Source organism: Limanda limanda, chromosome 5, assembly GCF_963576545.1.
Source record: "Limanda limanda chromosome 5, fLimLim1.1, whole genome shotgun sequence".
Lineage (NCBI taxonomy): Eukaryota > Metazoa > Chordata > Actinopteri > Pleuronectiformes > Pleuronectidae > Limanda > Limanda limanda.
In genome coordinates this window covers 20984433-21001849 of record NC_083640.1, presented here as the reverse complement: position 1 = coordinate 21001849, position 17417 = coordinate 20984433, and the positions used below count along the sequence as shown (strand labels likewise).

The 17417-nt window shown below is 40.1% G+C and overlaps 4 protein-coding genes across 4 annotated transcripts; 3 read left to right on the top strand and 1 right to left on the bottom strand.

Annotated features, from left to right (window-relative positions):
• Positions 1 to 923: 923 nt before the first annotated feature.
• On the top strand, positions 924 to 3233 carry enkd1 (enkurin domain containing 1). Its single transcript, XM_061072379.1, has 7 exons — positions 924 to 1020; positions 1231 to 1455; positions 1609 to 1781; positions 1861 to 2016; positions 2565 to 2707; positions 2832 to 2968; positions 3073 to 3233. The coding sequence occupies exons 1-7, from the start codon at positions 933 to 935 to the stop codon at positions 3231 to 3233; spliced, it is 1083 nt and encodes a 360-aa protein (XP_060928362.1). The 5' UTR covers positions 924 to 932.
• A 497-nt stretch (positions 3234 to 3730) lies between these two features.
• Positions 3731 to 9035, top strand: polb (polymerase (DNA directed), beta). Its single transcript, XM_061071256.1, has 14 exons — positions 3731 to 3916; positions 4550 to 4607; positions 5181 to 5247; positions 5735 to 5809; positions 5931 to 5989; positions 6176 to 6225; positions 6382 to 6433; positions 6516 to 6570; positions 6656 to 6728; positions 6832 to 6902; positions 7001 to 7087; positions 7227 to 7309; positions 7463 to 7602; positions 7736 to 9035. Exons 1-14 carry the CDS (start codon positions 3856 to 3858, stop codon positions 7828 to 7830), a joined length of 1026 nt encoding a protein of 341 aa, XP_060927239.1. The 5' UTR covers positions 3731 to 3855; the 3' UTR covers positions 7831 to 9035.
• Positions 9036 to 11459: 2424 nt separating this feature from the next.
• On the top strand, positions 11460 to 13834 carry dynll1 (dynein, light chain, LC8-type 1). Its single transcript, XM_061071197.1, has 3 exons — positions 11460 to 11540; positions 12387 to 12525; positions 13459 to 13834. The coding sequence occupies exons 2-3, from the start codon at positions 12394 to 12396 to the stop codon at positions 13594 to 13596; spliced, it is 270 nt and encodes an 89-aa protein (XP_060927180.1). The 5' UTR covers positions 11460 to 11540; positions 12387 to 12393; the 3' UTR covers positions 13597 to 13834.
• Positions 13835 to 14473: 639 nt separating this feature from the next.
• Positions 14474 to 17107, bottom strand: rpl6 (ribosomal protein L6). The gene is made up of 6 exons (XM_061071196.1): positions 16941 to 17107; positions 16759 to 16857; positions 16315 to 16458; positions 15048 to 15096; positions 14768 to 14952; positions 14474 to 14656 (listed from the first exon to the last, which is right to left on the bottom strand). Exons 1-6 carry the CDS (start codon positions 17085 to 17087, stop codon positions 14504 to 14506), a joined length of 777 nt encoding a protein of 258 aa, XP_060927179.1. The 5' UTR covers positions 17088 to 17107; the 3' UTR covers positions 14474 to 14503.
• Positions 17108 to 17417: the final 310 nt, after the last annotated feature.

Sequence of the window (17417 nt, the reverse complement as noted above, 5' to 3'; positions counted from 1 at the left end):
TCAATGTGTTCTCAATGATTTAATATTTAATATAATCATTTTACTGTTTGAATGTCTTGTCTGAATGGTTTTAAATAAACAGATCCTTCCGGTCTGTCGTGTCTAGTTCTATGCGCGGTCGCGCCGTTGCCATGGGGACGACTACTGCAACAAGCGGTGACACCTCGGCGTCATCAGCGCGCGTGAATAAAATCCTCCACCAGATAAACATAGAGACGATCTTCAAGGTAAACGACTTCAACTTTATTCGACTTGACCGGTTTCAGTTGTTCGGTTGATGCACGTCACAGCTGAAACTGTTCAACGCTCGGTTGTGTTTCGTCTGTGCTGATCACACATGTCAACAAGCTAGTTAACAATAGCTATTGTTAGACTCTGTTAAGCTTATCAGAGGAGCTGCTAGCCTCATTCAAAACAACGACTGGGTGAGTGATGCTGTTTCGTGCAGTGTAGCTACAACCACACACACACAGACACACACACTGACCACAGATGTAAACATAAACAAGTCTGTGTGATCAGCTGTTTCACCTCAACTACTAAACAATGTTGTGTTACCACCTTCGGATGAGACACGTGTAACTCATGGTGACATTATTTCCTGTTGGTATGAAGGGTTTATGAGTTCATAAATAATATCACTAAGGGTTTAAGTGTGTCCAGCCATTCATACACACAATTCGTGGGTTGCCAGGTTGTGGAAACTCCTCCTCCAAAATGACTTTGTGAAAACCAATCAGCAGATATTGATTGATGAAATCACATATATTAAAACATTAAAAGGATTCAGCCACCACCTGCAGGCCCAAGGATTTTTTTTACAAACACTTGTCAATGGCTCGATATCACTGTGAAATATTTTGGTTTGTGTTTGAATTTCTCAGCAGAAACTGTAGCCTTTGTTGTATACTTTTTATAATTTACAGCTTCAGATGTGTGAGGGGCCGTCATCGATATCTGGGCCAATCCCCCCGGATCCTTCACTGTTCCCTCAGTACTACAACAAACAGCCTGCTTCAGGTCAGATGCAGCCATGTGCTTATTGTGCTTTACTGAAACCCCACTTTTCTCATTGTGTATGTAGGGTCGTCAAATAAATATCGACAAACCCCCGACTTCTGTCTCCTGCTATTTGATATTACAGCAAGAATTTGAGTTGTTGGCAGCATATTGAATTCCACTTAAATCCACACTTTGTTATAAATTTATTTACTTTTTCTCCACCCCCAGCTCGTGGACGTTTAGAGGGGAACCATAATGTTACGTTGGGCCTGCTCTCAGGGCCCCTTGCTCCAGATCCTGTGTTGTACCCGGGCTACTACAGTGCTCGTACCCCAGCACACCCGTCCCGTATCGGGCCTAATGCAGCCCACATTATGGAGCGAGGACGAAGAGGCGTAATAGGGGAACTCCTCAAACTAGATGGTGTTTCAATTACCCCTGTTCCCAAACAGAGTGAGTGCAATTGATTTTTTTTGTTGTCAAAAACAGGAGAAGCTTGTTCTGTCGTGTCAGAATCTTTTCTTACTTGTTGTTTTTTTGATTTGCTAAAGCAAGTAAGAGATTTCGATATTAAAGTAAGACATCTTTTGTTATTTGTCCCTTAAGGACAGCGAATTCATGACTTCAGTAAAGAAAATGTACGTCGTCTCCGGGAGATCCAGAGACGCTGCAAAGAGCAGGAGGCCGAGAGAGCACAGTCTCGTCCGGTTCCAGTCAAAGCTCTCTGGACCTCCTCCAAATACGAGACTGTCCCATCCAGGCTCATGGTCCAGCTGCAGGTAAGGGTTTTATTGAGATGTTGAGTCATTGAGTTGTGAACATTTCCTCTCCCTTGTTAATCCAATCTGGTTGACACAGGTTTCAAGTCCATCGGTTAAACCACAGTGTCAGAACTTTCTGAAGGCCCACTCTAACGGGGGATCTACTACCCCAACAAGACCACGCTCCAAAACCTCTCCTGTAGCTTTGCACCGCCCTGCGTCCTGTAACTCTGCACGTGACCTGGATTTGCAAGTGAGGATTTGCCAATACATGATTACTTTCTGATACACACACATGAACAAGCAAAAAGAGGAATAGAAGACAAGAGAAAGCCTTGTTATTAATGTCTTGTGCTCAAAAATCATTTATTTACAAATCAGAATCAGAAGGTATTTATTGCCAAGTAGGTTTACACCTACCTGGAATTTGCTCTGGTTATTGGTGCATACAATGAACATAGAAACATAAAAACACAATAAATACAACACACATAAGAAAAACTATTTAAAAAAACAGTATATATTTACTCACTATTTACTTCTTATTTACTCACTTTTCCTAATATTTATACAAAGCAACATTGATTTAGACATAAACATATTTATATAAAAATATCTAAAAGATAAAAAATATAAAAAGTGAAGTAAAAAGTGAAATACAAAATGCAAAAAAGTAGAACAGTGTCAAGTTGCAATATGCAATGTAATGCAGTATAACATGAATGCAATTCACTTGCCTTGAATGGGATCTCATATATTTCCTGTTTGTTTCATTCCATGCGTTGTTATATGTGGATACAGTTACAGGTGCAAGGTCAGAACATTGACTTCATTAAACATAACGCCAGAGCTGCAGGAAAAGCTGTGATGCGTCGGTCCCAGTCACTGACCAACCTGAGAGACAAGCCTGTGCCCAGTGCAGTCAAGGGACAGGTGCCTCAGTAGTGAGTACTCCTATAGAATATCTCTCATTCACAATCCTAATCAGCTCAAAAGTAGCCAGTTTTTTGAATATTCTGTCACTTCTGCTGCTTATGTCTGCTCCTGCTCTCTAACACACGCTTGCAGTCTTGAAGAAAGGAAGGAGCAATGGCGTAGAGAGGAGGAGGAGAGGAGGAGGAATGCACCTGATCCCAGAGCCCCAGCAGGTCACACCCTGATGCCTGAGAGTGAGAGACAGGAGACGCTGAAGTCCCTCAAAGAGTGTATGTCTCTGTTGCTCCTCATCTCTGTCCTGATACTCACAATGACAACAGTCTCTCAGAGTAATGTGTGGGAGTCTAACTCTGTTGTTGCTGGTTCTTCACAGCCCATTGCTCGCTGGTGACTGAGCTGCTGTCACTTCCGCTCAAAGCTGACAATCTGAGTCTCCGCTCGAGAAAGACCCAGCTTGATTGTCGGCTTTCTGAAATCGAGGAGGCCATTAAGATATTCTCAAGGGACAAAGTTTACATTAAAATAGATTCCTAACACACAAGAAGAAGAGGAGGAGAGGAAAGACAGAAGAAGAGGAGGAGGAGGAGACGGACCTGTAGATCCACTGCTTTATCGAGATTCATCTTTCATTTGTAGCTGCATTATGTAACATAACACTGAACCATGTTTATTTTATTGTTTTTAATGGGAAGTGAATTTTAAAGTTAATGATTACATTTCTATTTTGGAGGGAAAAAGCAAAGGCCAAGTACATTAAGTTAATTTAATAATTACCTCCATTTAGATCCTAATGTATTTTTGTAACAGAATGTTGTCGTTTTAAAAAACATGGTTATTCATTCAGTGATTTGTGTAAAACTGACTGTTGGTTATTTTTTGTAAAGTCGCTGCATTTTATAATTTTGAATGAAAACTTACGATGCGTTTAAACAAAAAAGAATAAAAAAAACTGACACAAAGCAGAGAATCACCCTGAGAGTCTGTCACGTGTCACACAAGCCCCGCCCCCTCCAACGTCCTGCGGCCATTGTTCAGTGTGAGCTAGCCGACGTGCTAAAGGCTAACCAAGAACACTAAGCGGTCTTAACTTTACTTTTCGCTCATATAAAACCGTTTTAAATCCCCAGAGGTCGGTTGAGAGGTTTTCAAGTCCACGATGAGCAAGAGGAAAGCACCGCAGGAATCTCCCAACGAGGGAATTACAGACTTTCTTGTCGGTACGTGAAGAATCGGACAGCTGCTCTCAGCTAACAGACGCTAGCATGATTGCTATGTTCTATTGTTAAACAACAACAACCCTAAAGAATAACGTATTGCATGTGTGCTTTATCTCTCAAACCATGTTTAACGATAATCCTCCTCTCTTGCATTTCTCAGTAATTGTTCAGAAGGTAAATCCGGGAAGTTAATGGTCACTGCCATTTAAATGCCTTCCTGAAATAACAGCAACAAACCACAGTGGTTTGATGAGGTAGAATCAGATTAGATCCTTTATTCGTCCTGGAATAGGGACATTTGCAATATTACAGCAGCAAGAGTCCAAAATAGCCATCAGTAAGTAATATGATCATGCAAGTGTCCTGAGTGTGAGGAAATGTAAGAAATATAGAAAAATATGAATGGAATAAAGACTCATATATACAGTGTGAGAATAAGTGCATTGACTGGATTGCACATGAACCATTGTATTGCACAGACAGCATGAGTATTGCACAGTTAAGTTAGAGTCCATACTGGGTGGATGTAGGTCCTCTCCTTAAGCTGCCCAGTGCTGTGATGGTGTCCTGCAGTGGGTGGGACTGGTTGTGAATGAAGTATTAAACTCTGTACTGTCTTACTTCTCTTTGCAGAGCTGGCCAACTATGAGAAAAATGTCAACAGGGCCATACACAAGTACAACGCCTACAGGTAAGCTCTGGAGGTGGACGGGTTTAAATATGTTTTAAATACAGAAAAGAATGAAATGTTTTGCTGTTACGTTCACATAGATAAAAGTAATGTTGTTTATTACAGCAACAAGTACTACCTTCTTAAAGATTATTGGGTTATGATAATTTCGATGACTAGTTTGTGCAGTGGCTAGAATTAAAATGTACTGAGATGTGTTTGTACATCAATAACACCACTAATATGAGTGAGGATGGACTAAGTATATAAGAAAAACACCTGGTATACAGTAAAATACAATATAACCGCCTGTATAGTAACCATATTATTGGATTAGCACCCCCATAAAAGGGTTTCATCCGATACCAAATGAGGACAGGATTTATGGCATTAGTTAACTTGATGTGCTTAATAATGCAGTAATTACTGTGAGGGGGGGAGCTGTCATTAAACTGATGGCCAATTTTTGATAACCAGGTTAGGGTTAGATTTTTTTATTTTTTTTTACATTATTATAGCAGGAATTCAGTGAAAGCTTTTTATACAATGTTGTTTTGCTGTTACATAACCACTGGTCTTGTGCTCTGTGCCTAGGAAAGCAGCATCTACCATTTCCAAGTACCCTAACAAGATCAAGAATGGGGAAGAGGCCAAGAAACTGGTATGTGCATTGAATACAATTTTACAAATTGAATGTCTCTATTGAGTAACTCGTATAAATAATTCATTAGCTGATTTGTGGCACATGTTGCCAATTGGCCAGTACAAGCACAAACATAGCTAGTGCAATGCAGTATTAAGTCCTCTTATAAATTCTACCTTTATGAAGGTAACAGTGTTTAGTAATTCTAGTTGAAAACACTGATAATAACATGCTGGTCAGTCTTAAGTGTTTTTAATGTGTCATAATGTGCTTCATAAAGAAATTCTGTTATGTTTGGATAATGCTACTCTGAAAGTAGGGCGTTGTAAGATGTTTGGAAATGGCCGCATCATTGTTTGTCTTCAGCACTTGTGTAGTGATGTTGCTGTGGTTGTGTGTGAAGTGATGCCCGCTGCTGAGCCTGAGCAGCCACTCTGGGCACCTTACGTAACCGCTGCAGCTCGCACTCCTCAGCACCCGCGTGTTTGTTTTCCCATTTTAACAGGAGGGTGTTGGACCTAAAATAGCAGAAAAGATAGATGAGTTCTTACAAACTGGGACCCTACGCAAACTGGAAAAGGTGAATCATTTGGCCTGAGAACGCACGATTGATGAAACGGTGTAATGTTTTTGGTTTTTGTATAATAGATAAATTTAACACTTTACACAGACTGATGTGCTGCATTTATATTTTTCTCTAGATCAGAACTGATGACACCAGCTCTTCCATCAATTTCCTCACCAGAGTTACTGGAATTGGGTTTGTCTTAACTGTTGATACAAATGAAAAACCTATTTAATATTGTGTATCCAGGAAACGCATCAAGACTAATTAAAATCACTGTAAGACTAATTCAGTTGCCAAAGGGATACCGCATATTTTTTGTTTTCATTTACATTTCCAACATTCATATAACAAAGTGCATCTTCTGCCTCTTGACCTCAGCCCTGCTGCTGCCAGGAAGTTTTTTGAAGATGGGGTGAAGACACTAGAAGGTTTGTTTTGAAGCTGACTTACATTATAATTATAAAAATATCATTTTTTATTTATTTTTGTTTGACTTGTAATATTTTGACACATGTAGCACATACCGGTTCTCAATAAATGTACATTATGGTTTTAATGGTCTTTTATTTTCTTTCCTTATTTAGATCTGAAAAAGATCGAGCACAAACTGAACCATCATCAACAGATTGGACTCAAGTAAGTTCTGCTCAGTGTGAAGGTGAAAAGTCTTTCTACTGATACATGAGCTGTAATTCATGGATTATTGTGCTGCCTTCAGGTACTTTGAGGAGTTTGAGAAAAGGATCCCTCGTGCTGAAATGGAAAAGATGGAGGTGATCAAGCATTTATATTTTTCTTTTATCTTCTGATGAGTATTGTTTAGCTTTTTCTAAATCTGTGTGCAAATGTTCTTTTTAGACTCTGATTCGGGGAGAGTTGAAGAAAATTGGTGAAGAATATATTGGAACAATCTGTGGAAGTTACAGGAGAGGTAAAATCTTCCCCTTGATGATTATTACAGCTGATGTTCAGTCAATGGCAGGAGTATAGACTCTGGGAATCATGAAATTAATTGACATGTTCATAATTTCCAGGTGCTGCCTCGAGTGGTGATATTGATATTTTGCTGACACATCCAGACTACACCTCTGAGACTGAGAAACAGGTACAACTCTTCTCCCTTGTACCTCACCACTGTGTGTTGCCATGATCTGCAGCTTGTATATTTTGTCATATTCATTCTTTTCCATTCTTCTTCTCCAGCCTAAGCTCCTCCACGACATGGTCAGTCATTTTGAGTCCACAGGGTTTGTGACCGACACTCTCTCCAAAGGAGACACCAAGTTCATGGTGAGGCCTGTGCTTATTTTGTCTCATGTGCTCAGCTGTGTGTGTCTGATGTGACTGGTAACACAGTTAGTACAGTAACCATACCCAACCCATGAAGCGCATGACTGAGGTCACAACGGTCCAACTCTTGTGTTTCTAGGGAGTCTGCCAACTGCAGAAGAGTGATGATGATGATGAGGAGGAGGAGGAAGAAGAATACCTTCACCGGCGTATTGATATCAGGTGCCCTGCTCTATATTGCGTTTTTTCCAAAATTAGGTTTAGAAAGCTTTAGATACATGGCTACAACAGTGAATAGGCAACTTATATTTTTAGTTTTTTATTACCATCTGTTTGATCCTGCTTTGTAATTATCCTTTCCCCATTTTCCCAAAGGTTAATTCCCAAAGACCAGTACTACTGTGGAGTCCTGTATTTCACTGGAAGTGATATCTTCAATAAAAATATGAGAACTCATGCCCTGGAGAAAGGTTTCACCCTGAACGAGTACACCATCCGACCACTGGGAGTCACTGGTGAGACTCAGTCAAATATGACATGAACCCTGTGAACTCTGTTCCAGCTATGTGCCGCTTCTTTCATCCGTCAGTAACCTCAGATGCATTCAGCTTCTAATATCTGCTATTCTTCTGTGTGGATCTATTTCAGGTGTGGCTGGGGAGCCTCTCCTGGTGGACAGTGAGAGAGACATCTTTGAGTACATCCAGTACAAATACAGAGAGCCAAAGGAACGCAGCCAGTGAAGTTTCTGTCACATCTGTATTAAAGGCTGGAGGATCAGAAGCATGCGTACACAAATGTGTGTTCATCTTTCATGTACCATTCAGCAATATTATTGAAATGAAAACAACTGTGAACGTCATTTAGTCACTTGTTTTGGACAATTTTTATCTTGATTTTAAGAATCTATTTTCCATTGTCACGTATGAAAGCTTATGGGCTTTAGAAAAAATGTCAGCAAGTTTTTTAATTAGGGTCAACTGTAATTTATTTCGTTTACAAAACCTAAGAGGATTGGTCTTAAAGGGGCCTGGATTCTGATTAAGTTTGTACTCAACCATCATAAACACTGAGGACCTCTGTCATCTCCACAATCAGGACAGTTGTGATGTGTAATACTTTGGCTTGGATGTGAAAATGTGGTTTAATGTGTAGTTATTACACATGCAAATGAGATCACTACTTTAGTAGTTTTGTAAAATCTCAATCACCATGAAATGTGTGTGTGTGGTGGAGGGGGCGGGGTTACACATGTGATAATTCTCTACCATTTTGGGCTTAACAATTATTTGAAGAAAAATGTTTCATCAATTGGTGCAGTTTCTAGTTCTAGTCAAACATTGTGTTCAAATTGGAAGAATACAAATTTTCTCAGGTTTTGATCGATATATGAAAAAGACTGTTACATGTTGTACAAGTTTGTGTGAAAACTATTACGTGTAGGGAATTGTGTGATCGAGTTTTCAGGGAGGCTTTTAACAGCAGTAAACAAAAGTAAAACAGCAACAGGAATGCAGCTACGGAGTAACTTCAGGTACATGTTTTAGTCTGCACCACAAAACCTGAATGTTAGGATTAGGACTTGAAGTCAGTTTTTAACGTGGGTGGTTGTATTTTAGTTCATAAAGTATTTAAGAAAAAACGATGTCAAAGAGTGGGTTTTAACGTCTTTTTATGAATGAGTAAAATGAATGGGTTGGTAAAATTACAGTGTCATGTTTTTATTAAATTTTTTTTTACTTTGCTTTTCAACCGTTTTGAAAAATCTGTGTCATGCCCGTCCGGGATGTTTAGGTAGATTCATGCGGCTTAAGCTCAGCTGACTTGCTAGCATAGCCGGACCATATAAATATAGTTGTGGTGTTTCTGGTTCACTGCGGAGAAATCTGTTGCAAGAATGAAGGCTGACGACCATTTCACAATGAGAATAAAAGCCACATGTCTGATCCAGGGTGGAACTTTTCTTTTTAATTTATGCCTACTCACATACTCTACCATTACTGACAATAAGTCTTCAATTCATTCGTCGTTGCTGCTCCCTTCATCTCTATCAGACGTTTTCTTATGTGCAAATACTTTAAACATTGACCCACTTTTCCATTATGTTACAACATACACACACACAGTGTTTTTTTTTAATCAATGTTGTAAATACTGTTAATAGGGCCTGAGCACCGACAGTGTGAAATTCATCGTACAAGATGAACATTTCTTTCATCTTCTGCATTCCTAGTCTGTTCTTCTCCTTATTTTCCTTTGTCCTCAGGTCTGCCAGGTACAGCCGAAGATTTACCAGCTGTTGGTGATTAATCTCTTGTGCCATTATGGACTTTTCATGGATTTACTGCACTGCTGAGTTTAGTTGTCCAGGTGATTACTCTGAATCACCAGAACAAGTCATTTCGTACTTACGGTTGATATGGTCATAAGGAATAACAGTTGTTTGTGACTTAAGCTATGCATACTACATACACCAACACTAAAGACTGTCACTTTAACGCTTCTCAACTGTGCACTATTCACTGTACTATATTCTGACAAATAATATATTTCTTTTCACTATATATACCAGTTTAATTACATGTATATTTTTTCTACATATTTGTTCTATTTATATTTATTTATATTCCTTCACCCAAGAACTGAATACTACTTATTTGATGTCTTTCTGCTGCTGTAAAATTGCAAATGTCCCCATGGCGGGACTAATAAAGGACCTCTTAATGCAGAGCCCTTCTAATGCACAACATGGGTCAAAAATGACCTATATTTATTTCCTTTTATTTCATGCTTGGCTGGGTGTTTCTTTGCTATAATCTTTCATGGCTTATTCTTGCTTTTCATTAAGGAGAATGCGCCTTTGAAGACATAGACGACGAGTCCTCTATGTCATCAAAGGAGCCTTCTATATTTAGGAGAACTGAATTCCAAGACTCATAGTCAAGATCCTCAGCATCTGAGATTAATGCCTCAGAATCAAGACCAAAAATTGTCTCCTCATTTTTCTTATCCTGATCTTTAACAAACCGTAAGTCTGAAATGATATCGACCACCAATTTACACTCTGGATAGAGAAGAACCTAGAATATATTGTCAAATGCATATCAATCACTCGATTAGTATATACTGTTATATTTCGAGTTTTATTTTGTTGATCTAGCTATGGTTAGCTAGCCAGAAAAGAAGCTAGCTAGCTAACAGCTAATTAGTATTGTGCATATTTCTCTTTCTCACTGGTAATAGATTGTAAAATAAACTTAAATGCATCAGATGTGCAAAAGCAGCGGTGCGAAATTAATGGTAGGTGTTCTGTCGTGAATACATATTGGTCCCACATTTGTTTATAAAGTAAGAAAGGAAGAACTTTTATGATTTCTGGTAATCTAAAACAAGATATTTAATGAATACTTAGAATATTAAAAGGTAAAATACATTGATTTCAAACTTATGGCAAAGAAACTCTAAGGCATGAAATAACACAGGAAATCCATATGGGTCATTTTTAACCCATGTTGTGCATTAGAAGTGTAGTGATAAAAAAAGTATTTTTATCCAAAAAAACAAAGGAATAATCCAAATAAGGATTTGTGATGATCAAAAACAAGTTAATTGGTAATTACCTAAAATACTGAATGACAACCCGTGTTGTTTATCAAAGAGTTAAGCTGAAAGAATAACACCTGTTTGTGATTTACTTATTTAACTCCACCCAGGATTTATAAAAAGAACAATTCAAAGGATTAATTAATCCAATATTTCCTTGAGGTCAATTTGCTTTAATGTCACAGGGTCAGTGGTCATAGATTCGTCTGATGTCTTAAACAAAACTAGTCTGTATATAGTGATAGTGATAGCACCACCTACTGCCAAAAGAAGGTAAGCCTCGTTTTAAAACTTTAATTAGATTTACATTAAATTTTTACCGTGTAGTCTACACTTGCTGGCGTGTACCGTAAAGCGTGATTAGTGGGCGTGGTCCAGCGCAACGTGACGTACGCAGGAAGCGACATTTTTATCCTTTATAAATAATTTAGTATTTTTTAACATTTTCGCCGATTCATGTTATTTTATTTCTTAGATTTTTCTTCAGAAATGTTCTCTAAAACCACAAAAAAACAAATAAACAAAACAATAACAATCAAATATTTCCTATGAGAGGAAAACGTGAAACGACGCTTTCTACGGTGCAGCTGTTTACTACGGTCGCCGCGGCAACCGTCAACTCGCAAGGCATGACGGGTTGAAATAAAACGCTGCCACAAACACCGGAAAGATGGCCTCCGTGCAGCCAATCCGCTCGCCCCGAGCATTAATACCAGCCAATGGGAGGGCGGCGAGCCTCGCAGGCTGCAGCCGCTACACCCACAGATCACTTTTGTGTGCAGCAGTTCGCGGGAGTTGTCAGCACAGCAGCGGTCATCTCTCTTTAACCCGAGCGAGCAGCAACCAAGAGGTAAATATGCCGAATCCACACCAGGGGAAATGCACGAAGTCTGATTTAATTCCTCTTTAAAAGTCGTAGCGGTAAAATGTGATGGTGTTTTTCCTTCCTGTCGCTGGATGAATGAGCAGCAGCAAGTCATCGCTCCGAATGCATGTGGCGATGTGTTGCTAGCTAAAAAAAAAACCACCCCCCCCCCTCCCATCGTGTCGCCTTACATCCGAAAAACGTAAAAGTCACTTGTTTTTTAATTATTTATTTTGTTTATTTTTCCATCTGCACCTCGAAGTATCTCCGGCATTTTCCTAACGTTGCTTCTTTCTGACGTCGCAGGAGCGTGGCTCCATTTCGCAGCCTCGTATTTCAACAGGCTTCGCGTTTAAATCAAATAAATAAATAAATAATTTATTAATAAGCTCCGGTGGCTCGTAGGCGAACGTCGCAAATGTCGTGCGTATCTATAGAAACTACGCAGACAGCGCAGACCCCGCGAGCTCCCAGCTGAGGGAAGTTGTTACGCAACACTTGGTAGAAAATGGCAAGTTAAGATATTGTGTGTCCGTGGTTATGTAATTACATCGTCACCAGCCATTTTATGTCCTCCTCCTTACTCGCCCATGAGACCCTCTCGTTACACGATCATTTGAATCCATCGACCACAGGGATGCTGGGGGGTGGGGGGCAGTCGATCTCTCTTTCTATATGTGTGTGTCTCTCTCTCTCTCTCTCTGTGTGTGTGTGTGTGTGTCTCTCTCTCTGTGTGTGTGTCTCTCTCTCTCTCTGTGTGTGTGTATGTGTGTGTAAAAACTGTGCCTGAGAAGCTGATGATGAATCCTCCGCTGTGTTTTGGTTTCCCAGGGCAACCATGTCTGACAGAAAAGCAGTGATCAAGAACGCCGACATGTCGGAGGACATGCAGCAGGACGCGGTGGAGTGTGCCACTCAGGCCCTGGAGAAGTACAACATCGAGAAGGACATCGCTGCTTTCATCAAGAAGGTAAAGAAACCAAAGAGGCCGCCTCTGCATCTGGCAGATCCTCCGTTCAGATCCCCTCAGGAATTCTGTTGCCACCGTGCAACTTTCATCAAACCCATTATTTCTGCTCCAAGTGCCAGTGATGTAAATCTATTATATTTAACTACCCCTCGCTCATCATCCTTGTCACACACCCAAACTGGTATAACCAATCGTCTCCGCACTTCCCGAGGAACGAGACACATATTTCTCTCCAGTGATGACATTCCTGTTCGTGAGCAGGAAGGGACACACCCTTGTTCCTATAGACACTTTCACATTGATATAACTTAGTGTCTACATCTAAAGTGTTGATAAACAAACACATTAACTTGATTTTGTGATGTAGACTTAATGTTGTGGTTTATAGGGTGCTTTGGCAAAATTGGCTCTTATCAGTTTTATTTATTCAAAGTCCCTTAAGTATAATTTAGCTGTTGATACCTAAATAACTTTTTAGAGTTATGATCACAACCACACAATGGCAAAAATACAGAAATCTGGTCTTGTCACAATATGCATTTCAGTTCGGGGGGGGGGGGGGGCACACTTACCACAATGTAGTGTGTCTAGCTCTAAACACACAGCTAAAACTAAATATTTCCACTCAGTGGCGTCATTACTGACAATGAAAGGAATATATTTTTGGGTGTGATCATATGTAGAATATAGTCTGGGCCGTAAAGAGGTTTATATTTCCAGGGGAAAATACCATTCGTTTAGTTATGGAAGGATTCACTGAGTTCATGTCACACAGCAGCAATCTTAAGTGCGATGTAACCTTTAAAATAATTAATGACAAAAGTGGTTTGTCAGTTGTTTTCACTCACCTTCTGTATTACATGCTTTATTTAATTATGTATTCTTGCTTGGAGATAGACGACCCTAACCCTTTTCTAAAAATGTCCCTTACAGGAGTTCGACAAGAAATACAACCCGACCTGGCACTGCATCGTCGGGAGGAACTTCGGCAGCTACGTGACCCATGAGACCAAGCATTTCATTTACTTCTACTTGGGTCAGGTGGCCATCCTGCTGTTCAAGTCCGGCTGATGGACGCGTTGGTTTTTTTAACCACCAGCTGACCATTATACATACAGTACTGACTGACTCGACAAAGGCACTTATCATTCCTTGGCAAGGGGCCGCTGCCTTTTTCTGTGCTGCTTTCTACTTTGTTCTGTTTTTAAGGATTAAAAAAACGTGGCCATGTTAAAGAGATGAAACACTTCTATTTATTTTTGTCTTGTTACATGACATGTCATTTTTTTAATTAAAGCATAGCTGTTAAGCTGTCTGGGTCCAATGTGTGGTCACTTCATTGCATTAAACGATTATATACCAATGATTATAATCCCAGGTACTGTTTTCGGAAGGACATCTGTTGGTATTGAAATTTAAAGTTAGCACATTACCTGTAGGATGAAATTGCATTAGAATCCATATGATGCCAACACTACCTGTATAAAAAAATAAAACTGAGGGAAGCTGAACATTTCATACGAATGATGAGCCACTGCTTCTTTCAGGAATAGTTTTTACACAAGCACTTTAACCTTAGACATTTGGTTCTATATCCATAGCCAAAACATTTAGGCAGGCTTTAGTTGCCTACAGGTAAATCTGAGCGGAGGAGTCATCTGCAAATCTAAATAAGAATGGTGCTTTTATGAAAAGACATTTGATCAAAGAACTATTCACTGAAAACAGATACACACCAGAGGCCCTAAATTTTAGCTAGAACAACACTAATGACATCAGATGGCTAATGGGCTCAAATTGCTTCCACGTGACATTAAATCTTGCCAAACATTAATTTAAAAATGAAATATTTATACACTTATGTTGGTAGAACAGCTGTATGCTGATGGCAGAGTAAAGGTTGGGATAGAAAATGCACAAGTCAGGACAAACCAGGCAGGAGATTGCGTAAGATGGTGGTACTCTTTATTTAACACATTTAGAAAACCAGCTTGTGGGGGAAAACACCGTTGGACAGACAGAAGCTGGAGCGCAGGTATCCTTTCAGCTGAGGGGTTTTCTTAATAAGGGGCAGGAGTTGAGCGTCAACGGCCTTCTGGTCCGCCTTCCTCTGCTCTGTCAGCTGGTACTTCTACAAATGAAGAAGACGACCAACGTTAGGTAGGAATCAAACTGGAAGCTTAACGTCTCATAGAAAATGAGTGAAATAGTGAATTCTGAGACAACATCCACGTTAGCTCACCTCCTTTTCTGTGTCAAAGATCTCTCCTTCCTGGTGACGGGGCCTCCTCAGCCTCTTCTTCTTGAAGTAGGCATCACTCAGGGTCTTGGGGATCTTCATGCTGGAGATGTCAACTTTTGTGTTGGTGGCAATGCAAAACTTCTGGTGAGCCCTGCGCAGGGGGACTCTGTTCAAAGCAAGAGGGCCTGCAAGAGGAATAAAGCAAAATAAACATCGAGCCAACAGTGCTACTACTCTGAAATATGGATGAATAATCCAAATTCAATTAACCACCACCTACCAGTGACGAGCAGGAGACCACTTGAGAGCTGCTTCAGGAAGACCACGCGCTAAAAGAGAACAGTGGCATTGATTTAAGCTGCACATCAATCAACAATTGATGCATCAAACACTGTATACAGTATTTAGTGGCAACTTGGAAACAATTTTAACTGCACAACTCATGTGGTAAGCAAAAACTCAAATGTTTGCCAATTGGAGACAATGGCTGCAAACTACTTGAATGCATGGCTATTTAGAAAAGGAAAAAATAAACCTACTTGACACTGGTTTTAATTGAGGGGGCTCTTTGCCTGTCAGTTTAATAGCTGAAACATTATCTAGGGCAGCCACTGCTCAGTCTGTGTGGGCATACTTGCTTCACAACTTGCCAGTGTAGTGTTCGAGTGTGGGAGGTACGTCTGTGGTACCGTGGGTGTGTAATTACACTGATATTAAACCAACTGTGTCCTTCAACAGGAATTTTTCCTGCACAATAGAGATGCACATTTCTTAGAACCGGCTTATATCTTCTGATACTGTGTTCTATGAATTGTGACGACAGGACACGTTAATTTGGAACCGTTTTATCTATGACAAAAATACAAGTCAATCACAATTTGTGACCAAATGTTTCACAGATAATGAATCAAGTTAAACAGCACAAGTGGGATTTGATTTGTCTTGCAAATTTGGTTTAGACTTCGGAGTCCTTTATTCAATAATAAATCATCTTCTTTCCAAATCACGTTTCTAGGTGACTATTTACTTCAACTGCCAGTTCATCCATGAAACTGTCAATCAGAAGTCTCGCTATAAAACTAGCCATCAACTACAATGAATTACCAGTAATGTATTTACCTCACTGTCACAAATCGTTTTAAGTGTTGCTAGATCACTGAAGTGCTGGCCATGACGTAATGAGTTTATAATACCCAACAGTAATCATCTGCATTAAGTACAGGATGGTTATATGTGGGAATCCATTCAGGTTTATATGCCTTGACAGTCTAAATCCTTTTATGATGCAAGTCAGCATCAAACTATTTTGTGTAATATATGAAAGTTCGAGATTTGGTTGTAGTTCTGTAAACACACAGATTACCTGCTCCTTAAACCCACACTGGACTCTAAACTTAGAACATTAGTTCTGCACCCAGTCATACAAGGGGCATTACATATTGACCTGACAAGTTGTTCCAACGCTCTACAAACACTATGCAAGTAATTTCTGCCAATTCAAGACAACATTTGAATTGATATCACGGCCTGTGCTCCATGGTTCTCACCTTTCCACGGTGGCGCCCAGTGAGCAGAATGAGGACATTTCCTGGGGTGATGGATGCACGCAGCTTCCTCTTGTGCTGGCAGAAAGGCTTCTTCCCGTGGCTCTTCAGTTTGCGGGGAACATCCTCTGTGGGGTAGTAACGGGGCTACAGGTGGAACAAATAAAAGTTATTACAATTTTTTCCTGCACAAATTGAAGAATTCTACTCTTGCTGTTTGGTACAGATCTGAATGCACTTGTGTGTCTAGAATATGGACTGATGAGGATCTTCCAGAACGATGGAGACTAAAATCTAAAACAATGTACTCAATCCAGCAAAGCAGCCATTGATGTGTAACTCTTCTGCCTTCTGTTTCTGTTTACATAAACATATCCTGAGTTTCATTGGTCATTGATATGAACAGAATCAATTCTGAAAGGAAAGAATGGTAGACATGTCACTCACCATCTTACGCAGTTTGACCACACGTGTGCCTCCATTTTTGTCTCCTCCAACAGTCTTCACAACAGTGAACTGGGGTTTCGCCTTAAGCTTCTTCTCCACCTGTAACAAGAGCCAATGGTGATCAGAACAGGACCATCACAGCTGATGTGGGTCCATTTGTTACGTTGTGCATCTGCCCTCACCTTGGTCTCGGTGGTCTTGGTCTTCCGCTTGTACATTGCCCGGCGGGCGAACATGGCGGATCGGGAGTACCGGCCGATACCCCGGGCCAGAACCGGGTTCCGGCTCCCGTGCTTCCTCTTGACAGCCACTTTGTCTCCCTCGGCCATCTGAAGCAAAATAAAAACAGGAGTTAGTTTAAAAACTGCAGCAATTGAACAGGATTTAAGATGATGCGGTACTTTCCATTAAGAGTTTCCAAGCCTTAATATAATGTCCTCACTAAATATAGAACAGCATGATATATTAGCATTGTATTAAAAAAAACACTTCCTTGTTGCTGCTTAACGATAAAAAACACATTACATTGTGTAGAGCTTTAAGTAAACTCCCACTGTACCAATGACAACAATGGATGGCAGCCTGAATGTAAATAGTCATAGTGTGCATTAATGAGCAGGAAATAAAACCACTATTATAATAATGGTGAGTTCTTAGCA